Source organism: Zootoca vivipara, chromosome 2 (genome assembly GCF_965207765.1).
Source record: "Zootoca vivipara chromosome 2, rZooViv2.hap1.1, whole genome shotgun sequence".
Taxonomy (NCBI): Eukaryota; Metazoa; Chordata; class Lepidosauria; order Squamata; family Lacertidae; genus Zootoca; species Zootoca vivipara.
This window is the reverse complement of record NC_142584.1, coordinates 84896602-84924301: the sequence shown is the minus strand read 5'-3', so window position 1 is coordinate 84924301 and position 27700 is coordinate 84896602. Positions and strand designations below refer to the sequence as shown.

At 43.3% G+C, this 27700-nt stretch overlaps 2 protein-coding genes across 4 annotated transcripts; one reads left to right on the top strand and one right to left on the bottom strand.

The window, feature by feature from the left end:
• Nucleotides 1–493: 493 nt before the first annotated feature.
• On the bottom strand, nucleotides 494–17577 carry TMEM43 (transmembrane protein 43). The gene is made up of 12 exons (XM_035106499.3): nucleotides 17341–17577; nucleotides 14490–14639; nucleotides 13266–13400; nucleotides 11928–12022; nucleotides 8830–8879; nucleotides 7856–7925; nucleotides 7420–7490; nucleotides 7065–7186; nucleotides 6139–6213; nucleotides 5681–5782; nucleotides 3836–3953; nucleotides 494–2127 (listed from the first exon to the last, which is right to left on the bottom strand). Exons 1-12 carry the CDS (start codon nucleotides 17350–17352, stop codon nucleotides 1925–1927), a joined length of 1203 nt encoding a protein of 400 aa, XP_034962390.1. The 5' UTR covers nucleotides 17353–17577; the 3' UTR covers nucleotides 494–1924.
• Nucleotides 17558–26918, top strand: CHCHD4 (coiled-coil-helix-coiled-coil-helix domain containing 4). Of its 3 annotated transcripts, XM_088663279.1 has the most exons (4): nucleotides 17558–17927; nucleotides 19610–19761; nucleotides 20686–20784; nucleotides 25759–26918. In XM_088663279.1, exons 2-4 carry the CDS (start codon nucleotides 19641–19643, stop codon nucleotides 26055–26057), a joined length of 519 nt encoding a protein of 172 aa, XP_088519405.1. In that variant the 5' UTR covers nucleotides 17558–17927; nucleotides 19610–19640; the 3' UTR covers nucleotides 26058–26918. The 3 variants fall into 3 exon arrangements, with proteins under 3 accessions (XP_088519405.1, XP_034962394.1, XP_060127376.1); XM_035106503.3 differs by lacking the exon at nucleotides 19610–19761 and having other exon boundaries at nucleotides 17921–18110; XM_060271393.2 differs by lacking the exon at nucleotides 17558–17927 and having other exon boundaries at nucleotides 18526–19761.
• Nucleotides 26919–27700: the final 782 nt, after the last annotated feature.

Sequence of the window (27700 nt, the reverse complement as noted above, 5' to 3'; positions counted from 1 at the left end):
AGCAGGGCCTGATGGAACCTTAAGTCCAGCAATAGCTGGGGGAAACCATATTGACAACATGATCCAAATATAGAATTCAAGGCAGAAGGGAAGGATTGACAAGATTGGGTACATTATGTAAGTTCCAGTTGTTGCCAAGGGAAGAGTAGGAACCATTTGAAAAGATGCATCCTTTGTGTGAACTTCCAATGGGAAAATGCACTACATACATTAGCAGGTTCATTAAAGGATAAATAAATTTCATTTGCCTATATTATGAAAGAGTTGCACTGTGACTATTAATTCATGGGGGACTCAATTTTTCAGAAAAGTGACACATCAACTGAGCCGGTTTTGTGGCTGCCCATGGTAGCCAGAAACGCTGTACAAATCAGTGTCCTGCTTGTCCCACAAGGTGCTTGAAGATGTTTTAATTGCAGGCATGCAATTCTCTCTCGTTGAATGGGCATCCTTAAAACCAAATCCTGGTTTAAAAAGAAAACCACACACCAACACTCATTGATCTTTTATTCATGGAATATAAAAGTCTGGCACTGCCACCCAAATTTAAAAAAAAAACATAAAAAAGCCAGCATTGCCACCTATCTTTAAAAAAAAAACCAACCCCCAAACATTTCAAGTGTAGCTGTCCGGAATTTACTCCTCAGCTTACAAAAAACCCGGCTTAATATTTTTCTCTGTGCAATTTTCTAGCACACAGTTGACTTAATAACAACATGTTAAGCAATACCACCTCAAGCCTCTTAAATAGCAGATACTGTATAGTCAATTCCATTTTGCTGGGACTGGGTTGAGATCATTTGCCTATTCAAGCAATGACCAGACTATGTGATCCAGAGACTCCTTGCACAGCAGTATCCAAGCTCCAAAAACAGGAAAAGACCAGACAATATTAAAATAATTATCATCTGCTTTCCCAGAATGTGACTCTCCCCTCCAGGAGTCACTATGAGGAATCTAACAACAATGGGCTTAACTCTTCAGACATTTTAGGTAAAATGTATGGAGTTTACCCCTTTTTCCCAACTACAAAGGATAGCTGCAGGAGTATAAGAGGCATGGGACACAAAACAGTAACTACTTGCAGAGGTTTAGATGTAGAAATATTATGTTGCAATGATTACTACCTTTCAGTGAAAATAATACATTCCTCTGCTTAAATGCAAGAAACGTCGTATCCTGAGGCTGTTGATACAGCTTTGGTTTTAAGTCATAATTTCCTAATTAAACTATTCATTTTTAATTAATTTTTTGGCAAATAAAGTGAGTTCTTCATATGGAGAATCAGCAGAGGTTCACTTAGCATCTCCAAGACGACAGAAAAAGTGAGTGGGAGCAAGATAAAGCTCTAGGCACACTTAAAATTGGGGTGCAATGGGGGCTGAGGGAGAACAGCCCAAAAACACTTTAACATGGCCATTTTACCCCTTACATCATATGCAAGCTCCTAGCATCAAAGTATATGACTTTAACAGAGATAAGCAAGGAAAACCTAATGATTTACAGTTTCAAAAACCCGATGTGGTCTTCATCAATACAACAAACCACCTATCCTTTTCTTATGAGGGTCGCCAGACTGTTTTAATCAAGTTGCAAAGGCAGCTTCGCTTGATTGTGCTTAATATCAGGCACACAAAAATTCTATTCCATTTCTACCATTTTGTTTCCATCGACTTAAAAAAGACAAGCGGAAACAGTTGCACTTTTTCACTTGGTTACGTAATAAAAACTGTACACATGTTCTGCGTCTAGGTCCATCATGGAACTCTTTGGTGTCATACTGTCTGGATTGCAACGTCAAGGAGTTTTTGTTTTGGAAAGCAGAAAACAAAACCCACACATACACAGTGGCAATTGCTTGAGATGTTCCGGGCGTCTCCAAAGAGATTCGGGTGCGCACCCTGAGGCCCCCTTCTCCACGGCATCACTGCTGCTTCTTGGGTGGAACCCGGGACCTCGCAATCACAATGGGAACCGCCGCCAACAGGGCAATCAGTCCTGCCCAGAGAGGCCGGTAGAAGAGCCAGCCCACCGAAATGGTCAGCAGGGACAGAGAAGTGGCTAAGCAAAAGGCAAATGCTTTCAGGCCAAGGTTAACCAGGTCCCGGACTACTGGAAACCAGTCCACTGTAGCGGGAAAGAAGAATGAAACAAGACATGAAGCAGTGACACACTAGTGAAAGATCAGCATGGTGACACCACGCTGCTGCTAAACTGCGCTTTATTAAACTTCACCCAGCATTCTCATAAATCTTCTTCCTCCCCAAATTACCCACCACTAAGTCAGTAAAAAACAAACTTTGGCCTAATCCTCTGAGCACTGAAAAGCCACAGAGGACAGAAAGTTAACAGTGCAGAAGTTGGACGGGGGAGATCAAAGCTCAGGTCTTCTATCATACATGTTAGTATGATAGAAGAATTAATATTTAAATTTATGGAAAGTTCTTGGTAAAAAAAATTAGGCTAACGGGAGGAATAGAAGATAGAAGGGGAAATAATTCTTGATTTGGATAAATTGATTAATTACTGGTGGAGAATAGATGATGATTCTAGAATAGAATATTTGAGTGTTAATGATAAAATGTGTTAGAATAATTTACGACATAAGATGAAAACTGCTTAATTGGAATTTTAAAACAGACCCAGTGAGGGGGGAATTGAGGAAATCAACAATGTTAAGTAAACAATATAAGATCTGAGATGTTTTTCTTTTCTATGTTTTATTTTTGGTGTGGTTTTTTTTTGAGTTTTTTGTGATTTTGTATTTGGAAAATGAATAAAAATTATTGGGGGGGGGGGGGAAGCCCAGGTCTCCACTTGGCCACGGAATTAGCTTGGGCTTGTCACTTGTAAACTGAAAGCATACCATATATGCCACCCCGAGCTCCTTAGAGGAAACAGAGGTGGGATACAAATGTAATAAACAAAATAGTTTCCAGTAAGTTTGGAAATCTGATTTGACAGATGGCAGCATCCTTTGTACAGTCCATGGGGTCATCTGAAGGGACATGAGGCCACCTCCTTGCCGGAGCTGAAAAGTTCTGGACCTGGTGAGCTCCCTGATGGGGGACCACAAATAAGCTGCTCCATGATGGAAGGCAGGTAGGATATTAATGTAAGAAAAATAATAGTAAGGCTGCCATCCCTAACTGTCCACTCTGAAGTCAGCCCTGTTGAATTCAATGGGTCTTACTCCCAGGCAAGTGGGGTTACAATTGCAGCCTAAGTCGTCCACCCACTTCACAAAGGGGGAAAGCAAAGCCTTGGAGAACCCAGAGTCTCAAAAGAGATTATGCAGAAGAGGTAGGACTCGACATATTTTCTGTTGTGCGGAACATGGTTCTCATTCTCTTCTGTTGAGTTTCACACCCTTACTGTAGCTCCGATCAGAAACAAGCAAGTACCTTCCTTTCCCCCTCTTAGCAAGCCGTATTCTAAACTTGAGCGTCCTGTGAGAGCTCCTCCCTAATCCTGGGTCCTGGATCATCAGCATGAGAGAGAACACAAAGCACAGGAAGGGGAGAACTGAGTTACAATTCATCCGTTAATGTTCACGCCCAGGAGCAGGATCACTACACTCAGGGCTTTTTCCCCAGCCAGAACTCACCAGAATTCGGTTCCGGCACCTCTCAGGTGAGCGCCATTGCCATTATAAGAGAACAAGGGATTCATGGTGAGTTCCAGCACCTCTTTTTCTAGGAAAAATAGCACTAGCTACCCTATTATAATGACAGAGTTCCCTAGTACAGAAGTTGCTTGGATCCAATATATTGATTAATTAATTGATCAAATGCTTTATTTATTAATCAAGTCAGGTTGCTACCAGAAAACTTACCCAGGGTGTAAAAAATCCTGGTCATAAGGCTGATGCCTACAAACATAGACATCCATCCAGCTGCACGGAGGCCCCAGGTCTTCATGGTGTTACTTTCATGTTCTTTCTGGAACACCTCCTAAAATGTGTTCAGTGTTCAGTGAGTACACCAAGCTTTCCTATAAGATCCAACTCTGCTACTTCTACACACCACCACTCTGAAATTTTTATGCGTAAGACAATGGCTATGTTTGGATGCAACACGAAACCGTGCTTCAGTGTTACATGCATGAACATGATGTCCAAATGCCGCCGATATAAATCTATACACACACACTATTTACAATATTCAACAGAGATGGAAGCAAACAAAAACCAACTGACTTTTTTTTCTTAAAAAAAAAAAGAAGCAGTAGCAGCAATACTGTCCCTCCTGCCCTTTGTAACACATAATGAAATAACATTCCTTTAAGTTGATCTACATTGCTAGATTACATAATTGCTCTTTTGGGTCAGAGTGTGAGATAATCCTTGACTGGAATCATGCGGATCAAGTATGTAGTGGACACACCCACCCAGCTCCATCTAGCCTGGCCTTCCCCACCACAGTGCCTTCCAGATGTTTTGGACTTCAAATACCACCAGTCCAGCTGAAGGAGATTAGAGTCTGGAAGGTTTGCACATTGTGGAAGGCAGATCCAGCCAGCCACAGCCACACACATACACTGCTTCTAGGTTTTTAACAGCTGGGGTTGGGCAGTGATTTCCTGCCTGTCTTAAGGACTTCATGAAAGTAGGATATTGGGAAAAAATGTGTGAAACAACCTGGGGGTGTGGGGAAGAGGAATGGCATGAGGAGGCTAAAACATATTGCTGGAACAGAAGATAAAGATATAACACCATGTAGTACTATTTAGTACAAAAAATACTGGACTTTTTTTCATGGTGTGTGCATTTTTTAATCCTTTCTGGATGGTGTACAACCTCATCATCATAAACAACTTCTCTTTCTGAGATATACTCTGCAAATTTAACAAGCCTGAAAAAATTTCTCTGCGTTTGAATTAACTATTCGACAGTTCTTCCAACACCTCCCATGATTTCATTTACTGAAATGCAATGTTCCTTCCGTATATCCTCCCTATGATAGAAAGAATTCCTGGCTGGCCAAGAGACCAAGGAGCAGCCATAGACCAATGATATGCAGAAACACTCCTGCTACATACGGTACCTACTCCTCTGACAGCCTACCCTCCCTGCCAACCAAATTTCTCTGATTTCTTACTCCATCTACTACAAAGATTGACACGTTTTCACCTGGAAACAATGCCTAGACCTTGAATCGGTCCAAAACCGTGAGTGAGGACACAGTCACTGGCCCTTCTGTCCTGCTGCTCCAATGGTTCCTTTGCTTGACATTTAAGTGGGGCAGGAAAAGATGCTGCTCCCATCCTGTGCCTTTGCCTGCATAGTTTGAAATCAAACAAAAGCAGACTCAGCTGAAGTCATAGTGATGTCAGCTTATTGGCAGGTGGGCGGGGTGCAAATGAGCCGCAGTGGTTGGGGGAGGTCAGGATCTGGCTGGCCCCCAGTTCTCTGCAGCAGATGTAGCTCAGCATTTCTCTGCCTTGGTAGTGGCTCTTCAGGGTTTTAGACAAGAGTCTTTCTCAGCCCTACATGGCATTGTTACGGACTGGACTATGGACCCTTCGCATGCAAATCACTGAGCTACAGCCCTTCCTCAAAGAGAAAAAAATCCCAAGAGAAAAGAAGCAGAAAGTAAATTGGATTCCGCTTCATATCTCACTTATACAGACAAGGAGAAGACCATTCTTTCTAGTGTTCTCCTGTATTTATAACTCTTACCTCAGGAGAGAGCTCATCGGGATAGAGGATCTGCAAGATCTCCCCAGCCTTGGTTCGGTATGAAGCCAACTGGTCCCCTTGTTGACGAGCAATTACTGTCACCTGAAAAATTCCAGAGTTGAAAATGAGAGTCTTAAAAAGAGCCTTGCAGGTTAACAATTTCATTACAGTGGTACCTTGGGTTACAAATGCTTCAGGTTACAAATGTTTCAGGTTACAGACTCCGCTAACCCAGAAATAGTACCTCGGGTCAAGCTTCAGGATTAGAACAGAAATTGTGCTCCGGCGGCATGGTGGCAGCAGGAGGCCCCATTAGCTAAAGTGGTGCTTCAGGTTAAGAACAGTTTCAGGTTAAGAACGGACCTCCAGAATGAATTAAGTTCTTAACCAGAGGTACCACTGTACACAGAAGTGTTATTTCTTCACACAGGGAGGAGTAGGAGAGCTGGAACACTTACCGTATCTGCTGGACCTAGGTGGGATGAGTCTCCACTCAAACCTGCATAGAAGAAAGAAACACGAAGATCTCCTACCTGAAAGTGGGAGAAACAAACAAACAAGGTAAAGGTGTTGGTAATAGAAGCTTCCCAGTGGAGATTTTGGAAATCTACATTATCTCAGTTCATGCTATTCCCATCCTTTAAGTAAGGTTCCCAAGCGACATTCTTCATTTTGCAATAGTGCAGAACTTCCCTGCAAGAAGCTCTCTTGTGTACCTGAACCCAGCACTGAGCAGGATCCCCACCTCCACCTCTGTGAAGGCAGAGTGATCTTACTTGATCTGAGTATTGTTCTCTCTCCGCTTCAGCTGCTGTTTCACTGCAAATGGGTTTGTAGTTACCTGCTAGTGCTTTGAAGCCCCAGTTTTGGAACATCAAAGCACTAAATCCCTGATGCCATTTGTGACATCAGGTGATTGGCAGGTGGGCAGTCAAATTTGGCCCGTTAGGCAGATTCTGATAAACATCCGGCCCATGCAGCCAAAAAGGCTCCCCACCCCTGCTGTATAGGATTATACGCCTTAAAGCAGTGTTTCCCAACCTTGTGGATCCAGATGTTTTGGGACTACAACTCCCATCATCCCTAGCTAGCAAGACCAGTGGTCAGGAATGATGGGAATTGTAGTCCGAAAACAGCTGGAGGCACAAGGTTGGGAAACACTGCCTTAAAGAAGTGAGAGTATATGACAAGACAAACAGTATATACAATATAACTGCAGTTATTAGTGGTGGTGGGAAGACAACAGAGTTTTAACAAAATAAAAAAATTCCTCCAGTAGCACCTTAAAGACCAACTAAGTTTTTATTTTGGTATGAGCTTTCGTGTGCATGCACACTTCTTTTAAGTTAGTTTTTGAACTGTTCATTATAAATTGGTTTCTTACTTCTGGACGTCGAGGATTCTCACTGTGAAAAAAGTAATTCCCTGAGCGGATCACATCAGCATGGGGATCTTCCAATTTTGACAAGCTCATCTGTTTGAAGTTATCAATCTTCTCAACAAGGCCTAGGAAACAAAGGAGTTGCTCTGTTCTGTGATATTTAACTACAATAACCCAAACAGACATTCTGGATATGCCTTGTGTGATTTCCGCTCTGCAGAGGTTCAACAAAACCCAGTTGGAACTGGAAACAGACTGCTAAAGTCACAATGTCCTTTTATCAGTTTTTTCCATAATTTACTCAATGTGGAATGATCTTAAAGCATAGGCTAACTACACCAAAACTAAAACTTCTTACCTTTGGAAAGAAAGAATCTGCCCACTTGGACATCAGGAGCAACTGCAGTGAAAGTTTCAACAGCCATGGCACTGCATGGAAAAAAGTAATTGCAGAGTTTATTTCAACTCGATAGACACCATGGCACAGAAAGGGTTAGCAAAGATTTCTATATAGCAAAACAAGCACACCGTGTCAGGAAACCTACTCAAATGTATTTGCTAAGTGATTTACAATGCCATCCTTTTTTGATTGCAGAATACCTAACAGTATCTAGTTCAGGATTTAATCTACAATCTTAACCCCATTTACCTGGGAGGAAGCACTACTGAATTCATTAGGACTTATTTCTGAGTAGACATGGTTAGGATTGCACGGTAAATGAATGAGCCATCATTCATTTCAACCCATTTCATAATAGGCAAGGTTATTTGAGATGGTGAAATACAGGATTTACCTAGGATTTTTATGACCAATTTCCCGATCAAAATTTCTGCTGTTCACAACTTCCGATTTCCATTCAGTATCTAAAACGGAAACAAGAAAGTATATAGAAAAAGACACCAAGGAGATGTTAGTTTAGAATGCTCCCCACCCCCAACTTCAATTTGCATACAAAGTGCAACCAGCAAGGGGTACTTGCATACTAAAAGTGCTTAACAAATGGGATTGGACTATATGCCATGAAGTGAACAACGTAATTGAGAGGGGTACAAGGTGGGTGAGGGATCTGAACAGAACACGGTCGTGTCAGCTGAAGAAGTGATGCTAAAGCAAGCCAACGGGATATGCAATGTGGAAGAATATGGAGGATGGGCCCCAAATCTCATCCATTTTCGAGAAGGCAATGGAATTACTGGGAATCTTCAAGCCACAACTTGTAAGATTTCCTGAAAAGCAGACTTCTTCATTTCACTTTTTGAGCACTGAAGCCCAGGTCGTCTTAACATAACATGCAAATCACTCATGCAGGTATTCTCCCCCCCCCAAAAAAAGGTATATTAGGCTTCAGCCACCTTTTGCCTGCCACATCTTTGTAGGCAACCAACCCAACTGGATAATTATTCCATTCTGAGCTCCTTGAAGGACACACAAAATATAGGTGCAGACAGTACATAAATACGAAGAGTCATGAAGAGTCGGACATGACTAAACAACTAAACAACAACCTAAATAATGCCACAAAAGTGAAGGATAAGGCTGCTGCCCTTCTCCTGCCACTGTTTGACAGCTGCTGCACAGCAGAAAGAAATTCAAGAGGGGCAGGTCTCGCAATCACTTTACGCAACAGCACAACACACCTTCCTCCACCTCAGAGCTGAGGAAAGTGATGGCGAGAGCTGTCCCTGTTGAATGTATGCCTGTCAAGTAGCTCTCTGAAGGCACAGTTACCAGTCCCAACAGGAAAAAATTGTGTGCTAGTTAACTTACTATATGTATATCTGGTTTCTTTTTTCACTTCACCATTCTCTTCATATTCTCTACAGAAGGGATGGGAGGGCGGGGAGACAGAGAAGTTAAACACACACCAAAGTGCAGTCCGCAAGAAGTCTGTATTTCACACACAACTTTATTGTATGTGAATCACAGAAAAAAATATTAGCAAATGCCAGTGTAACATTTAAACTAATCAGGTGAACATGTGTCCAAGAGACCATTGGTCCAACAGTGCTGCTTCTGTGGGATAATGGCAAGCTCTGTTTAGATCAGGGGTAGCCAAGATGGTGCCCCTAAGATATTAGCTCCTGTCAACTGCTGACCACTGAGCTAAGCTGGCACAGAGATGTGCCCTGCTGGCAGTAGGAACAAGAGGGAAGCAATAGCAAGGCTACTGCAAGGTAGGCAGACTCAAGGGAAGAGTAGAATATTCGGGAAAATGGGTCCAGGTTTGGTGTGACCAAGGGATCTGGAGCAGTAGGCAAGATGCCAGCATCTACGCCAACTGACTATTGTTTATTTTGGCACAAAACCCAGCCAAGGCAAGGTAGGGAGAAGGGTTGGAGGCATGAGAACCAGTGGTAATATTTTCCCTATAGCTCGGTCTCATACTTTCCACAGCAGAAGCCAGCTATAAACAAGTGACTCATAGTTCTGTGTTCATTTGCTCTTTATAGGTTTGAATAATCAGTCACCGTGGGGGGAAAGTATATACTGCATTCCAAAAGAAAAGACTTGACCAAATAATTGTTGTAGACCTCAAGGGTATTGTACAGAAAAGAATTAAAAGAGAAAGCTACGGGGAAAAGCTGACTGTAACTCAGATCATCAGCTTCTTATAGCAAAATTCCAGCTTAAACTGAAGAAAGTAGGAAAAACCACTGGGCCAGTAAGATACAATCTGAATCAAATCCCTTATGAATACACAGTGGAAGTGAGGAACAGGTTTAAGGATTTAGATTTGGTGGACAGAGTGCCTGAAGAACTATGGATGGAGGCTCGTAACATTATACAGGAGGCAGCAACGAAAACCATCCCAAGGAAAAGGAAATGCAAGAAAGCAAAATGGCTGTCCAACGAGGCCTTACAAATAGCGGAGGAGAGGAGGCAAGCAAAATGCAAGGGAGATAGGGAAAGATACAGGAAACTGAATGCAGATTTCCAAAAAACAGCAAGGAGAGACAAGAGGGTCTTCTTAAATGAGCAATGCAAAGAAATAGAGGAAAACAATAGAATGGGGAAAACCAGAGATCTGTTCAAGAAAATTGGAGATATGAAAGGAACATTTCGTACAAAGATTACCATAATCAAGGACAAAAGTGGTAAGGACCTAACAGAAGCAGAAGACATCAAGAAGAGGTGGCAAGAATACACAGAGGAATTATACCAGAAAGATATGGAGGTCTCGTACACCCCAGGTAGTGTGGTTGCTGACCTTGAGCCAGACATCTTGGAGAGTGAAGTCAAATGGGCCTTAGAAAGCACTGCTAATAACAAGGCCAGTGGAAGTGATGATATTCCAGCTGAACTATTTAAAATTTTAAAAGATGATGCTGTTAAGGTGCTACACCCAATATGCCAGCAAGTTTGGAAAACTCAGCAATGGCCAGAGGATTGGAGAAGATCAGTCTACATCCCAATTCCAAAGAAGGGCAGTGCCAAAGAATGCTCCAACTACCGCACAATTGCGCTCATTTCACACGCTAGCAAGGTTATGCTTAAAATTCTACAAGGCAGGCTTAGGCAGTATGTGGACCGAGAACTCCCAGAAGTGCAAGCTGGATTTCGAAAGGGCAGAGGAACCAGAGACCAAATAGCAAACATGCGCTGGATTATGGAGAAAGCTAGAGAGTTCCAGAAAAACGTCTACTTCTGCTTCATTGACTATGCAAAAGCCTTTGACTGTGTCAACCACAGCAAACTATGGCAAGTTCTTAAAGAAATGGGAGTGCCTGATCACCTCATCTGTCTCCTGAGAAATCTCTATGTGGGACAAGAAGCTACAGTTAGAACTGGATATGGAACAACTGATTGGTTCAAAATTGGGAAAGGAGTACGACAAGGTTGTATATTGTCTCCCTGCTTATTTAACTTATATGCAGAATTCATCATGCGAAAGGCTGGACTAGATGAATCCCAAGCCGGAATTAAGATTGCCGGAAGAAATATCAACAACCTCAGATATGCAGATGACACAACCTTGATGGCAGAAAGCGAGGAGGAATTAAAGAACCTTTTAATGAGGGTGAAAGAGGAGAGCGCAAAATATGGTCTGAAGCTCAACATCAAAAAAACCAAGATCATGGCCACTGGTCCCATCACCTCCTGGCAAATAGAAGGGGAAGAAATGGAGGCAGTGAGAGATTTTACTTTCTTGGGCTCCTTGATCACTGCAGATGGTGACAGCAGTCACGAAATTAAAAGACGCCTGCTTCTTGGGAGAAAAGCAATGACAAACCTAGACAGCATCTTAAAAAGCAGAGACATCACCTTGCCTACAAAGGTCCGTATAGTTAAAGCTATGGTTTTCCCAGTAGTGATGTATGGAAGTGAGAGCTGGACCATAAAGAAGGCTGATCGCCGAAGAATTGATGCTTTTGAATTATGGTGCTGGAGGAGACTCTTGAGAGTCCCATGGACTGCAAGAAGATCAAACCTATCCATTCTTAAGGAAATCAGCCCTGAGTGCTCCCTGGAAGGACAGATCGTGAAGCTGAGGCTCCAATACTTTGGCCACCTCATGAGAAGAGAAGAATCCTTGGAAAAGACCCTGATGTTGGGAAAGATTGAGGGCACTAGGAGAAGGGGACGACAGAGGACAAGATGGTTGGACAGTGTTCTCGAAGCTACGAACATGAGTTTGACCAAATTGCGGGAGGCAGTGCAAGACAGGAGTGCCTGGCGTGCTATGGTCCATGGGGTCACGAAGAGTCGGACACGACTAAACGACTAAACAACAACAACGGGGAAAAGCAACAGGTGAACATAAAGCCGTGTTCTGGATTATAGAGTACAAGTCCCTATGCCCAAAGACACACCCCACTCCCACATTATGTGCCATGGCAGAGAAAGCATTAATAAGTTCATCTTACTTGGAATCTTCATATTCTACCCATTGATACATCTCCACATTACGCTTCAGCTTGACAGCCCGGATAGAAAGTCCATAGCTGGGATCATATAAAGGCTAGCAAATACAAAACAAAGTTGCAATCAGGAGATCTGCAGTTTACAAAGGTTTCCCAAGACTTTGGGTGGGTGAAGAGACAGAGAAGCAAAAGGCACTACTTAAAAATCTGGGGTGCAATGGCATGTCTACAAACTTGTTAGGTGTTGGGCGTTTGCAAATTAGAACTAAGGTCGCTCAGTCAGAAATCTTCTTTAGTAGCCTGCTGAAAAGGTCTGACAAATGATGATTCTGCCCAAAGTTTTCTGCTGGCTACTAACTAGCCCTAACTGGCTTTTCTGATTGGCCAGGGGTCCTACCCAAGCCCTATCAGGGAAAGTCAGACTCAGTTCTCGATAGGGTTGTCAGCTAAAGGGAATGCCTTTCCAGAGAAGAACTGCCAACAAGCATGGGAACTACAGGAAGTACGCCAGGAAAAAAGCAACTTTTGCCTGGATTTTGAAGGACAACATGGTCATTGTTAGACAAGCCAACACAAAAGTGCAAGCCAACTCATAAGCCCATTTACTAACCTGTGAAATGCAGAATCCTAGCTAAGTGGCCTGACTGCGTGCCATATTCTACTGCGTAAAATGTCCCAACTCATGATGCTACCACAGAGTTTTATTTTAACGTACATTAGACAGCGGGGTTTGGGGTACCAAAGGGGCCCACACTTAAGCCTTACTTAAATGATACATACTATGGCATCATTAGGTTGTAATGCACGGTCTTACAAAGTCCTTAGCAGAGGCCTTAATAAAAGGAACTTGCTTTTAGGCCGCTGGTAGCTGATCCCTGAAACACATCAATGTAGGAGTTCTTTCAAACACATTCAGAGAACCTTTCCCTCACTATAGAGTAAGACACGTTCTGAGCCAGAGGGAAAGATTTCCAGACATCTAGACTTGTGTGCCGTAGCACTGAGAAACTAACCTCTGCACTCTGCCCCCTACGTAAAAAGCATTAGGGAGCAGTTTCTGCAGAAAACACAAAATGGCATGAGCCATAACTTTTGCAGCATTGTGCATTCCAGATGCTCACTCTACCTTACACCTTTGATCGCATCTGAAGTTGCAGATTCTCGTGCATACATTTTTTTAAAAAACCACACAATGGGGTGAAATAAACAAGCACAAGCTTTTTCAGGCAAGGCATCCAAATGTATGGGATAACTGAAGCAGCACTTTTAAAAACCAACAACACTGCAATGTGGAGGTGAGGGACAATCTACAAATTCTTCTGATAATGCCACTTTATTTACCTTTGAAGTTCTAAGGGGACCCGACAGGTGCACGAGTTTCCTTTCATTCTCTTGTAATACATTCTGGATGTCGTCGAGAGGGACCACCAGAGAAAGCCCTTCTTCTAAAGAGGAGGCCGTCTTCAAAGCTCGCCCCTACAGATGGCGAAATGCGAGAGGGGTGGGAGTGGGAAGAGCACACCAAAAAGACAGTGGAATGTTGTGCTAAAATTGACCTATAGAAAATCCTTGCAAGCAGAGGTGGGGAACCTTCCAGGGGTTGCATCCCAGCAGTGGGCAAAGCAACGGGTGAGTCTTACACCTTTGTGCCCTGGGCTATATGACAGCCAGGCAAAAGCCGCATCCCAGTGTTCCCCAATCTCTCCACCCACCATTGAGGTTTAAGGACACATTTCAGGCAAGCAAGAGCACTTGAATGGAAACAGTGAGGAAGTGTGTCAGGGTGAGCAGGGCTGTGCTCTGGGGAGACTCTGGATGAATTATGGGATGACTTCAGGTCCGAGACACAGAGGAAGTACTGCAGTTGCAGCGCAATGCAGAACCACCTACTCCCTCGTAATCCTGCCAGTAAAAGCAGTTAAGACATTTCGTCAAGGTCTGCGGGTGACATTCCAGATAATGGCATGTAAAGATTTTCTGTTGTCGCTATTTCTGAGATGCAAAATTAATGCCAAAATTACGTTGTGAAGTTCTGGAGGCAAATACATTAGCACTTATCACAGCTGCACAAATGCAAAATAATTAAGTTAGGGCTGTAAATTCTTCACAGGGAGCTTGAGCTTGATCTTTAAAAGCTATTTCCAAAGGTAGCTTTACTGGGTGAAAGAACACACTCAATAAAGTGGCCTTGGAAAGGAGCCCAGGAAGAGAGCCATAGCTCGGTGGTACAGCATCTGTTTTTCCACCTAGAGCAGGCATCCCCAAACTTCGCCCCTCCAGATGTTTTGGACTACAATTCCCATCTTCCCCGACCACTGGCCCTGTTGGCTAGGGATCATGGGAGTTGTAGGCCAAAACATCTGGAGAGCCGCAGTTTGGGGATGCCTGACCTAGAGGGTCCCAGGTTCAAACCTCAGGTAGGGCTGGAAGAGATTCCTGCCTGAAGCCCTAGAGAACCGTTGCCAGCCAGCCTATGAGTCCCACTGGGGATCCCCAAAGGGCCTTGATATTTTATACCCCTGAGCTTCTTGAAAAAAGAATCCCATCCTCCCTGCCTTGACTTACCTCATTGGTAAAAAGAACGTAAAAAGAGAGGGCAAATGCGGCAAGTCCTATGAGCATCCCTCCAGAAGTTTCACTGAGGCGCTCCAGAAATCCAGGCTTTCGCTCACTTGTAATTTTAACATGTTCTTTCTTGCTACCGGTGTCGGAAAACTATTATAAAAGGAAAAACAAAATCAAAAGGAATTACTTCTGGACACAGTTCCTACCATGACATGCTCAACACCCAAAAGAGAAATCGGCAGGTTGCTTTCCGCCTCTTGACAATGTGTTCTCTACACAGACAGTTTACAAGCAATAGAGATCCTATTTTCATATAGTCCACTAGTGCCATGAAAATAGGTACTAAAAATAGCAAGGATGGGATTTTCCGGGGAGGGGGTAGATACCAGTTTCTTTTAGCAAGAAAGTGATAAGCATAAGCTAAGAACCTACCTTGCAAGACAGCAACTCAGTTTCCACCCCACCCTACTGAATACATTATTAATGCTCACTTATGCACATTTTGAAAAGGAAATACCCAAGGCTGCAGTTCTAAGACTACTGACACTGCAGTGCTATTCCAGTCCATAAAAAGAGTGGTCACTTTCAGCTCTTTTTCAACTGGAAAAGGATCAGAATTCTGCAACAGTGCATATGCAACCACCACCACTGAATGCAGGTAGCATTCAACACTTTGGCCTGTCATGAAGGAGCACTTCAAGCTTCCCTTCATGGTTCTGGTGGTGGGGAAATACTTTGGTTTGGATTTTTTAAACGTTAAGGGAATAAAGAAGCATGGAATGCTCAATCTAAACATTCAACATCTTTCACAGTACTCCTCAACATGTGCTAGGGCACAGGACTAAATAACGCAGTTTAAAAATAACACTGTGAAGAGACACAGAAGGATTATCAATTGCCCACACTGAAACACATTTTAGGGTGTGTCTACTCAAAATATTTTCTACAGGTGCCCATAGCAACTAGCTTTCTGAGCCAAGCAGACACACACTTGCTTCCCGGGATGACATGCAAAGAAGTTGTGTATGCACATTCTACTCCAGCTAACTTTTTCAACCACAGGGCACAAGTTAAAACAAGGCTATGCTCAATCGCTGGTTCTGAAGAACTGATATCAAAGCACAGTTGGTAGAAACAAAACACAAATTCTTTAGAGAAGTAAGTTCAAATGTGTTCAGTGGGGCTTACTACCAAGTAAGCATGTAGAAGACTACAGCCTTTGTCTACCAGTTCATTTGTTCAGCTTTAGAGTCTTGCCCAGGGAATGAAAGTTACCTACCTACTCAAAGTGACATATCTCTACCTCCTTTTTACAGGTAGGTAGCCGTGTTGGTCTGACATAGTCGAAACAAAATAAAAAAATTCCTTCCAGCAGCACCTTAAAGACCAACTAAGTTTTTATGCATGCACACGAAAGCTCATACCAAAATAAAAACTTAGTTGGTCTTTAAGGTGCTGCTGGAAGGAATTTTTCTACCTCCTTTTGTCACTGTGCTGCCCCATCTGGTGCTTCTGGCAACCAGGCTAGTATACTGTAGTTCCCTCCAGCCAATACTTTCAGAAGAGACCCTACTAAGGTGGCAAACCTATTCAACTGGGAGCAAGTCTCACTGAACACAGTGGGACTTATTTTTGCATAAACATTCACAGAACTGCACTGGGCATTTCACGTGAGGTTCAGCCTACAGGTTTAATCTGTGGGTGCCAACTAGCTTGGCTATGTATCCTTTTAGTAAGATTCTACAGTTTTGTCTTCCTTGATTAATTCCTGATCGAGATCTTGGTCGTTGTTGAGGTTATTGTTGTTTAATTAAATACTTGTTGATTGCAGCCTACCATAGCACCCTTTAATCCAGGCATAGGGAAACTTGGCTCTCCTGGTGTTTTGAGACTACAATTCCCATCATTCCTGACCAGTGACCACTGGTCCTGTTAGCTAGGAATGATGGAAGTTGTAGTCACAAAACATCTAGATGGCCGAGTTTGCCTATGCCTGCTTTAATCATATTACAGTAATCCCAATGGTGTCGTTTTAACTGCAAAGCCATATGCAAGCAGAAGTAAGCCCTGTCAAATGTGTCCTGGTAAATGACAGAATGTTGTTAGTGCCTTTTGTGACAATTTTCTTAAAAACGTTGTTACTGTGGGGTGGAAAGTAGAAGCGGGTCCTCTTTAATCAGAGCATGTGCTGCAGCCAAGGAAAGTTGTACAGTATGTTTGTACTTGTACGCACTGGAACCCAAAAAGGTCCGTTTTCAAACTTGGAGAGTGACAACACCCTGAAACAATTCCTAAGTAGACGCCCTTTTCCAAGGGAATTGCTGCGCTAGTTGTTGGCAGCAAAGAGGATGAAGAATAAGTCACACAGCATCTTAAGGCACATGCTAGTTAACAACACCTAATGTCTCAGACTCAGAGGCATCGGTACAGTATTTCCGTAGCAGTAGTACGGTAATAGAAACAACGGAGGAGAAAACGGTGTCTCTCCATTTTAAGTCCTGCAAGCAGCATCTATTTAACTTCTCCATTGATTATCCGGGGGGGGGGGAGCACAGTTGTTCGTTCCCGCGCTGACAAGCCAGCTGATCTCACGCCACCCGATCCTGTGCACATTTACTCGGAAGGAAGTCTCGCTTAGTTCAATGAAGCTCTCCAAAACCAGAGTGCGTGCTACAGATCGCAGCCCCAGGATGCCCGCAATTTTTTGGTGTGTCTCACCCCGTGAGTGTAAAGATCTAGTTGAAATTCCTGCCTTGCAAAGAGAGGTTGGGCTACAGGAGCCTCGCGGGGTCCCTGCCAACCGAACAATTCTATGATCCCTAGCTTTAAGGAAAGGGAGACACACACTTACATTTCGAGACATGTTGAGCTTGCGAGTCTCTAAACTCCGCCGGAAGATCCTTAACACTGGAAGGAAAGAACGGAACGCAAATCCTCAGAAATCCCCACGCAGGCAGGGGTTAAGCCGTCACTCCCACGGGTTGCCCCGCCCCTCCGCTGCCGAGCAGGACGCTCGAGGCTGTCGCGCGTGCGCACTCCCTTCGCGGGCGTGTCAGGGAGCAGAGCGCAGCCGTGGAGCATGTTGGGAAATGCAGTCGTTCAACGGCTTCGCGTATTTATTTATTCTCTCCCCCTCCCCCGCTGGGACGATCATTGAACTTCCAAGCGTTAAGTAATAATAAAAAGGGGGCGGTGGTGATTTATCACCCAGGCCGCCGAAGCATGTTCTGTGGAGAAAAGGAGTATTTACGCGCACAGCACGCCGGGACATGTAGTACTTCAGGGATAAGCCGACCACGCCGAGCTCTTCTCCCGTTAGTTATGCCTTTGAGGCCCCGCTAGACTAGAGAACGCAGGAGGGAAGGCTCCGCCCCTGCCCGGCTCCCCTTGCGCGCTTCAGAAAGAACCCAGCGTTCAAACGGGGTACTTCCGGCGCGGGTGAGAGGTCGCCGCGAGGGCGGGAGGGGGAAAGCGCGCGGTCCGCTGTGCCGCCGGCTCACGGTGGCGGTGCTGGCGGGGCCGACGAACGGACGGGTCGCTCTTTGGGCCATCCAGCGCCGCGGAAGGAGCAACGCGCTGCTCGCGAGCTCTCCCCAGCCATGTCCTACTGCAGGCAAGAAGGTACTGGGGCCGAGAGAGAGAGAGCGCAAGCATTGCTCCTCGCCCTGCGTTTCCTTATGGGGGTCTCATCCCCGGCTCCTTCTCCCGAGGCGCTTGGGAAGGAGCACGCTTTGGCCGCCGCCTTCTTCCCCTTCTCCGTTGTTTTTTTTTTTACCCTCGGAACAGCCCTGCGAGCTGGACTGAGAGAGATTGACCGTCCCCAAGGTCACGGGTGGGAAGCCATGTGGCTGATGAGGGATTTGAAGCTTGCTCTTCCCGGGCCACATTTCAGCCGCGGAGGGTGCGGGTGGGCAGGTCTTTTCAGAGGGCTCAACTCGTCTGGTGATGGTAATTATTATTATTATTAAAAATAATAATAATATTATTTATACGCTGCCTTTCTGGCAGCCTTCCCCAGCCACTCTACATGGCTTGCAGCACATATAAAAACATAGTAAAACATCAGACATTTTAAAACTTCCAAATACAGGGCTGCCTTCAGGTGTCTTCTAAAAGTCAGGTGGATGGAAGGGAGTTCCACAGGGCGGGCGCCACTACCGAGGAGGCCCTCTGCCTGGTTCCCTAACCTCACTTCCCACCAGAAGGCCCTCAGCGCTGGACCTAAGCATCCAGGCTGAATGATGGGGCCGAAAGCGCTCGTTCAGGTACACCTATTAAATGTAGCCGCAACTGAGTCAGGTGTTGGAAACGTGGTTTATCAGGACACCTTATTTTCCAAGGGTTTTTGGGTAGGTTGCAAAGTTTCCTGGTCACAAGACATCTCAGGGACTGAACTCTGTTTTGAACATAACGTTGCTGCCTTTATTGTTAGTTCACCAAAGCCCAGCACTGTCTGCTCTGACTTGGCAGCATCTCTGTCCTGCAGGGATGGGGAACCTGTGGCCATTATTATTATTACTATTTAGTAGATTATTAGTAGACAAGCACAACATAGGTACAAACACAAGCTTATAATTATTTGTGAGCAAGGAACTTTGGTGTTAGGCCATAGCTATTTTATATAGTAGTGTATAGTTTTGGAAGTTCAAAGTAGAACGCTGTTCCTTTTACTGACAGTTAACAAAATGAGGCTTCCTCAGTCTTTCCCCCACTCTATTTCTCAGTTTTCCCTTCCTTCCCCCCACAGAAAAGAGTGAATGAAGTTATGACAATGTCTAGCAATTGCTGTCCAGTTATGTAATGATAAATATGGTGTCATATTTATCATTACATAACTTTCAGAACTGTAAACTGCAGCGTCTGCAATTTAATAGGGTACTGTTGAATCTAATAAGGAGCTAGGTAAATATTAGGTACGTACTATGGTAGTAATAAAGTGGTAGTAATTTTTAAGCGAAAGCAATGAGTTGTAATTTACGATTAAGCTAGAGTCACTTAAAGTCTTAAATCAATACTTCTAATTATATTTGTGGGGGGTCTGCTTTGTCTAATGCTGTGAGACTACTGCTGTGAGTTGGTGGCTGGAGGAAAGTTCAAATCTCCCATTCTTGGTACACCAGCCCTACAGTCTTGGGATGTGGCCCTCGGTAGATGTGTAGATGTTCTCACTGGTTTAGAACTGGACTGCAGCCAATCAGAAGCTGTGTTTGGGTTTTCAAACGTTTTGGAAGTCGGAACAGACCTCCGGAATGGATTACGTTCGAATTCCAAGGTACAACTGTATTAGTATTTTGGATTAAGAACAAAAGCAAAATATCATGTAGATAAATTTTTGAAATCCACGTTAAGTCTGTAATTGACAATGAGAGAAGTTTTGCAGTAATCTTTCTGAAGAATTGCCTTTAAAAAAAATAGATCTGAATGAAGCTAATCAATTCTATGAAATGACTGGGGTGAATGTTGTTACAAGATGATGTAATGCTTCACTTGTCTCTGGCCTGTGTGAGTTACTTTGGGTTAGGCAGCACTTCAGGGAAGCCTTTCATTGGAAGTGCTGATGCATGATTTCAGTGTTCTGGGGGCTGACAGGGGGGATGTGTCCAGGGGAAATCTCCATTGCAGGGTCATCCCAGGATAAGCTATTTCATGTGACCATATTTGGCTTGCTCCAACTCCACACTATAAAATCAAAGCAAATTGATTCACAATGGAAGTTAAATTACCCTGCTGCCATCATAAGCTCATTACTATTTGCCCCGTCTTTGTTGACTAATGAGATTAATTGATCTCTGACCCCTCCGTACCATTTTTTAAAAAGTGTTTTGTGGACAGTAATCGGTCTTTTAGAATTAACACAGCCTTCTCTCAGATTTTATGTGCAAGTCTTCATCAAAAGTTAGGGAAATACAATGGGATGAACCAGAAGAGCCAAAGGCCTCTCTGGATCCAGCCCAATGTTTATCCTTAATTTCTGAAAACCCTCCAGTTCGCTTTAACCAAGTTTAATGGCCAGACTCATGCACACAACTTTGATTGAAGCCTCTCCAGGGCCAATTGGAAGAGAATCGTTAGCTTCTACTAGGAATGCATCTTTATATGGAATTGTTCAAAGGCTTCTGTTGGACAACTGCTCTGGACAGACTGTTCTATCTGGGCCTAATGCTCTTTGTCTCTCTCTCTCTCTTTTAATTTTCAGGAAAGGACAAAATTATATTTGTGACCAAAGAGGACCATGAGACACCAAGCAATGCTGAATTGGTAGCAGATGACCCCAATGATCCTTATGAAGACCATGGTCAGTAGTAGAGAGGGGAAAGCATAATGTTCAATAGGGCTGTATACTGGTATTGAAATAACATTGTGATAAGTGTTTCAACACAAATTGCTGGTTCCTGTTAGCAGAGAGATTTGCTCAGGAGCTTGTAATAATCCGGGGTATTTAATGTGTGCTCTTCCATGTTTCCATGTGTTTAAACTTGGGTTTTCTTTATTTTAAAAAAATGTAGTCAGGAATCTCTAGGGGGCAGCAGTTACACACAGAGACAGCTATGCTTGCACTGTACTGTGTTGGCTGTCACCTGTATATGATCCTATCAGAACCCTATCTCTCACTTTCCTGGTGTGGATTTGTTTTTAAATGTGTGTTCACTGTGTGGCTGGCAGTGAAAAGCCTGGCATTTTCCTCACTTCTCCATAGTAAAAATAGCTTATTTTTCTAAGCTTATGCCCTGTTTTAACTATCTTGGGGCTTCAGCAAAACCAACAAACAATGTAAAACAAGTAATAAAAATACTTTACCCCCCCCCCCAAACAGCTAAAACCAGTGTATAAAGTAAAAGTGTCAAAGTTACATTACTGAATAACTTCAGCAAAGATTATTTTTCATGGGGCTGGCCAGCATTTTCAGGCATCTCCTATACTAATTTTATATATAATAAGCTCCTAATTTAGAGAGAGTTTGGGGTGAGAGCCAGAAAGTCTGGTGCGGGGTAGAATAGCCTCATTGCTTTACTAACAGCAGTACTTCCACCATAGAGAAGTTTCTGTTACTTGTAAAGTAATGGCATTTAGGACACCTCAAGGGGTCTAAGCCCATGTGGTCTCATATGAACTGTCAACTTTATTTAGCACATCTGGCCTAAATCAATAAAAGCAATGCTAAATCTTGAACTTGTTTGGAGGTTCTAGCAGGGGAGCGCAGGTTTGGGTGGGTGTTTTTTACCTTTTCCCCACAATAGTCTGGACATAAGCTTATTCATTCCAAAGGAGGGAGTTCTAAAAACTTTTGGCCAAAGTGATACGCTCTTCAGTGTTGCCTGCTAAATAAGCAGTGCACTGAACAAAAACAAGCAGCGTACATCAGAAATATATAAAACAAGGATAAGTATGTACATTAAAACAGGACCTGTGGGAATTGTGAATGAAATGCAATAAGAGGTTAATGAAACATAACTTGCAATTATTGAATTAGAAGCAGCTGTTCATAGACCTTACTCTAATGCATTTCGCAACATAATACTAAAAAAAAAACTTGCATGGTTTTCTCTTTTTTTGGGGGGTGTCCTCCAATACGTAATTTGAAGGCTTGCTGTGATTAAGGTTAACCGTGTAATCTTCAGATAAAAAGAAATAGATTTCCCTTTCCGTGGTCCCAAACTCCTAGGCTTCAGCCACCACCTGCATCTTATTGCAGAAAGACGTGCAGCAGCAGAATTTGAGTGTCTCTCGCCCTCTCCCACCCAGCCTTCATCATTTCAGGCAGGATGTATTGTTGGCCAAGAACCAGCATAGTGTCTACAGACTGGGGGAAAAAGGCTTTGCAGGCTGTTGGCACCCCCCATTCTGAGACTCCTGCGGCAGCTTCTAAAGGTTTAGAGTTGAATTTCCTACTGGCCAGGAATACAAAAAGATGACTGATTAAGATTTTCCTCCCCGCCCTTCTTTTTTGTCTTGGTGAAAAGCAGTTTTGTTGAGGGGGGAATCAATGCAATCTTGTTTAAAAGCAAACCCACTTCCAAAGTGAAGCCAATTGGATTTATAGCAGTGCAAAACAAATGAGTTAAATTGACCCTTCAGTCTGTTAAGAGCCAGCTAACTGGGGGTACCACCCCCGTAAGGCACTAGTGCAGTCTCCCATTTGTTTCAGTGGGATTTGCACAGAATAAACTCCTAGTAGTTTGAACTTATTTCTTCCAGGTTGTTGTTGTTATATGAAAAATTACCACAATGCACCACAAGGCCTTAGTGCGACAGTGCTTATACTGTATTTTTGATTTGACATTTGAATGACATTTAAAACTCTTTTCAGCTTCAACACAACCTTTAGCATTTTGGTTTCATTTTAATTTAGTGAGAAATATTGTGGTGTTGTGTGTTCCAGTGTAAAAGACCCCACCCACACCCAAAGTAGCATAGGGAATTATTTTCTGAGAATAATCTCTGGCTCTTTGTATTGTGCTGGGATTTGACAGTATAGCTTTCCAGCTTTCCAGCTTTCCATTGCAATAACTTCTAAAATATAATTGGGGTGGTTATAGCAGAATTTGTTTGGTTTTACTGACTAATCTGATTATGGCTGCGATCCTAACAGCACTTACCTGGGAGTAAACTCAGTTGAATTCAATAGGACTTACTCAGATATTCTGAGTATATCTACTGGAAGGAATTTTTTTATTTTTTGTTCTGAGTATATGGTTAGGGTTGCAGCCTATGTTGTCTCAATAATTTTAGAAGCAGCTCCAAACTGCTTCTGTTTCTTCAATAAACAATTTTTAATGGTTATAGTTCTCTTTTGAGAATGTTTCAGCATGAGTGCCAAGCAAAGGAAACTATGGTTCATGTGCACATTAGATGTTTTGTACTTGACTGTCTTCCCTGTGCTGGAAAAGCGAAGTTGTCTTTAATCATAGACTGCAGAAAGTCTTAGCCAGAGGTCATATAATGCATCAGTTTTGAGTTCTAGTTCAAGAGGCATAAAAGAGGTATTCACACAGCCATCATGGAAGAGAAGTGGCCCTAGGCCACTGAACACTTTCCTCGGCATCTGTGAAGGGTTGTTTTGTTGTTTCCTTGGCAGATTTTTTTCCTAGTTCCGTGAACATAGAAAGTGTTCCACAGAATCTTCTTCCTAGCCAAGAGGCTGCAGTACAACAGTTGCAAGCTCCCGTTCTTCTGTGCTACCTGATGCCAATATGGGATCTTCCTGTCATCTTCTCTCATCTGCATTCAGGGTGGCTTGTATAATTTGCAGAACTTGGGTTCCTGCGTGCTGTTTAGAAAACCCCACCTAAAAAACCATTCCTGCACAAACTTCATTCTGTAGCAAAAGTTACTAGCCTACAAATCATTATTAGCCTGCCTGCACCTGCCTGTTTTCATTTGGGGTATATCTACAGCCTGAAAGAAGGGGAAAAAATCGACCTGTAGCACTTCAGGATTTTGTGGGACTCTGAACTCCCATCAGTGCTAGTCAGCGTTGCCAGGAGCTAAGGATTATGAGAGCTAAGGAATATGGGAGCTAGGGATTATGGGAGCATCTCGAGGGCCACATGTGCCACAAAGCAATTACAGTGGAACCTCGGTTTATGAACACCTCGATTTATGAATTTTCGGTTTATGAACGCCGCGGACCCATCTGGAACGGATTAATTCACTTTCCATTACTTTTAATGGGAAAGTTCGCTTCAGTTTATGAACGCTTCAGTTTATGAACAGACTTCCGGAACCAATTGTGTTCATAAACCGAGGTACCACTGTAGTGACTATTTGCAAGGCTTTTTGTATTCTGAAAATACAGAGAGATACTGGGTGCATTCAGCTGTGGTCAGAGAATATTCCTAAATTCAGGTTCTTGAGCTTCCTCTCTTCCCTCCTCCAGTGGATCTACAAGGAAATCAGAAGCTTTCACTTATTTTTCACTGGACTGTGATTACTCATTATGTCTGAACCCAGAATAAATTGTATTTTGGCCTGTTTCCCTAAACTGTAGTTAAGGTTAACCACAGTTCTGGGTTTGGAAAGAATAATAAATCATGCTTAATTGAAAATGGAAGTAAACATTTTTTTATTTCCTGTTTGCAGCCACACATGGCATTAAGTTTGAACTGTGTATCCATGACTGCTCAGGAAGCAGATTTGCACAACCAAGTGAAGTACTTAATGTGGGAATGGTTTACAATAGCTTGAATGTGATTTAGGTTGCACTCTTGTCCTTTGGACTCAGTTATCCTATCCAACTTAAATTTTATGAGTGGTTTTAACAATGTTAATGTCTCCACCTCCATCGTTCTGCCCCGGACACTGCGGTCCAGTGCCGAGCGCCTTCTGGCGGTTCCCTCACTGCGAGAAGCCAAGTTACAGGGAACCAGGCAGAGGGCCTTCTCGGTAGTGGCACCCGCCCTATGGAACGCCCTCCCACCAGATGTCAAAGAGAAAAACAACTACCAGACTTTTAGAGGACATCTGAAGGCAGCCCTGTTTAGGGAAGCTTTTAATGTTTAATAAATTATTGTGTTTTTATATTCATGTTGGAAGCCGCCCAGAGTGGCTGGGGAAACCCAGCCAGATGAGCGGGGTATAAATAATAAATTGTTATTATTATTTTAACACAGTTTCAAATTTACTTGGATTATCTTATGCATCTCTACTTAGATGTAAGACCTAGGTAAGTGGAACTAGGACTACAGGGGCTGAAAAATCACTCTCGTTCCAAGGGTTCAGGCTAATAAGTCCTATAATTTTGCATCAAGTGTTCAGCCCCGTTAGTATTCCCATTGGATACATAGCAGCAGGGCTTGGTGAGTTGCATCTGGATAATTTCGTGACTGCCATGTGATCACTTGCTTATGGAGGCTGCTCAGATTTGCAGATTTGGAATCTTGTGTTTTCTCATTCATAAAGCAAAAATACAGTTCTCCTGTTCTGCACAAAAGCCACCCCTCAGCTGCTTCATGTTTTCAGTCCCAGACTTGTCTACTCATTTAGGAGCAAAAACATGAAAGCAAATGAAGGGTTTTTCTGTGATTATCATTGGCATCTTTTATGTTTGCTGCTAGTGTCAATAGCAGTAGTAGAAGCAGCATCTTGTCAGCGATAGGGTTGATTGTAAGCAGACAATTGATCGTATTGGTTTGGGGGGAATTGAAACTGACTGTATGGGCTCAGTGTGAAATAGTTTCCCTTGTTCATCATATTGAATCTGCAGCACACAAGTTCAGTCACATCTCCATTATCTGCCTTTAGCTTACTGATTTATTTTTTTCCTTCCTAGGTTTGATATTGCCTAATGGAGATATCAACTGGAATTGCCCTTGCCTTGGCGGAATGGCGAGTGGTCCTTGCGGGGAACAATTCAAGTCCGCCTTTTCCTGTTTCCATTATAGCAAGGAAGAAATAAAAGGATCCGATTGTGTGGACCAGTTTCGTGCAATGCAGGAGTGCATGCAGAAGTACCCAGAACTGTACCCGCAAGAAGATGATGATGATGAAGATGATGAAGAAAAGCAGGGCAAAGCTCTAGAAGCTGCTGCTGCTTCTGTAGCCAAAGAGGAAGAGAAGGGATCCAGCTAATGAAGCTCCCTGGAGGCTCTGGTCTCCTTTCCAACTTCAAAGACACACCTAACTTATGCAAAGCATCTTCTTTCCCTTCCCTTGCCTCCCTCTCTGCCCCTTTTCCCGATCCTTCAAGGAACACACTTCACCTCTGTTCAGTGCACTGTATTCTGTGAAATTACTTGCTGCAAGGAAGTAAGACACCTTGGCCTCATGGCCTCAATAATAAATGCTGCAAAGAGGTCTGCATAGCAGGGGGAACAACCCATTCTCAGGCACTGCCGCTGCTTTAATAGATATTTCCTTCTGCAGTCATGTTAAGTTTGCAGGTTGACTTGAACAAGACTAGTAGAGAGGTGGAGCCAACACACAATCTGGGGGGAATCCATTAGCAAAGATCAGGGTTGATTTTCAGTGATTGTCTCAGATATTCCCAATGCTTTTTTGGGGGGGGGGGGGAGGCATAAAACTCTTAAAATTGATTCAGAAACTTGTTGAGAATGAAGTTTTCATTTGCAGAGTTTATATGCTTTAATAGCATGTGAAATTTGCATACACTACTGATCTCTGGTAATGGAAAATTATTGTGTGTGTAAAGGGAGGGGAATTGATTTTTGCATAATTTTTTTAAAAAAACGTGTTGATCAGGTCTTGATTTAACTGAGTTGATAGGGGAGAATGCTAACTACTGTTTCTAAGTGTTCCTGATCAACCCTGCTTTTGTGGGATTCCTCTCTGTTTAAGCCTGTCACTTCTCCAGACAGGTTGCTAAAATAGATGCCCTTGACAAGAAAACCACAATGTTACCTGGTGTAACAGCCTCTGACTAGATAATTGTGACTAGAGTGTACATTAAAGGCAAAACCTTTCTACCTTGCATTGAAGCCTTCATGTCTTTTATTAATGCTGGCGATTGATTACTCAATTCTTTTCCTGTTGCTGTTGTAGCCAAGCTACTGTATCCTGGAAGATGCACGCTAGCAGAACTACACTGTGTTACTTAGATTTATGGATTTTTGTGCCTAGCAGGCAAGGTTACGCTCCAAGCATATCTTTAGCAAGCAAGTACTGTACAGTGTATGCTGAAATCAAGCCGAATTAAAAGCTCAAAAAGATTTTAATAGAATTGCTGTACCTTGGTGCTTGCTGGTACAGTAAGAACATAATATCTGAACACTTGATGAATCTTCTGAATCGGGCCAAGGGCCCATCTAGACCATCATCCTGTCGTCAGAGGCGAACCAGATGCCTATGGAAGGCCTGAAAGCTGGACAGGAGTGCAACAGCACTCTCTGCATTGACGATTTCCAGCAATTTGCATTCAGACACATAATGCCTCTTGCCAGTGGACATGGCTAAGCTGCCTAGTAGCCAATGATAACCTTGTCTTCCAAGGATTTGTCTAAACCTCTTTCAAAGCTGTCCAAGTTGGTGTATGTTTACAATGGTGTTAATGAGCTTCCAAGTGTTACCAATTGTCACTTTAGCAGCATATTATCCTCTGCGCAGACACCAGACTGTTAAATGTGTTGCAAGTGGCTCTCGTTGCTGCCTCTTTCCAGGTCTTTTCTTAAGTGCCGCCTGATAGAAATCATTCACTTTTCATTTAACGAAGTGGAGTGGAAGTACCAGCTCTCTGTCAGCAGCTCACTCCTGGGATG

Excerpts from the sequence above, each read along its gene's own strand:
- TMEM43 (XM_035106499.3), bottom strand. Across the intron at positions 7,187-7,419 it reads CAGATTCTTTCTTTCCAAAG|GCCTTGTTGAGAAGATTGAT; the intron begins GTAAGAAGTTTT and ends TTTGTTTCCTAG. Across the intron at positions 3,954-5,680 it reads CCGATGAGCTCTCTCCTGAG|GAGGTGTTCCAGAAAGAACA; the intron begins GTAAGAGTTATA and ends AACACATTTTAG.
- CHCHD4 (XM_088663279.1), top strand. The coding sequence starts at position 19,641 with ATGTGTAGATGTTCTCACTGGTTTAGAACTGGACTGCAGCCAATCAGA. Across the intron at positions 19,762-20,685 it reads GATTACGTTCGAATTCCAAG|GAAAGGACAAAATTATATTT; the intron begins GTACAACTGTAT and ends TTTAATTTTCAG. Across the intron at positions 20,785-25,758 it reads TGATCCTTATGAAGACCATG|GTTTGATATTGCCTAATGGA; the intron begins GTCAGTAGTAGA and ends TTTCCTTCCTAG.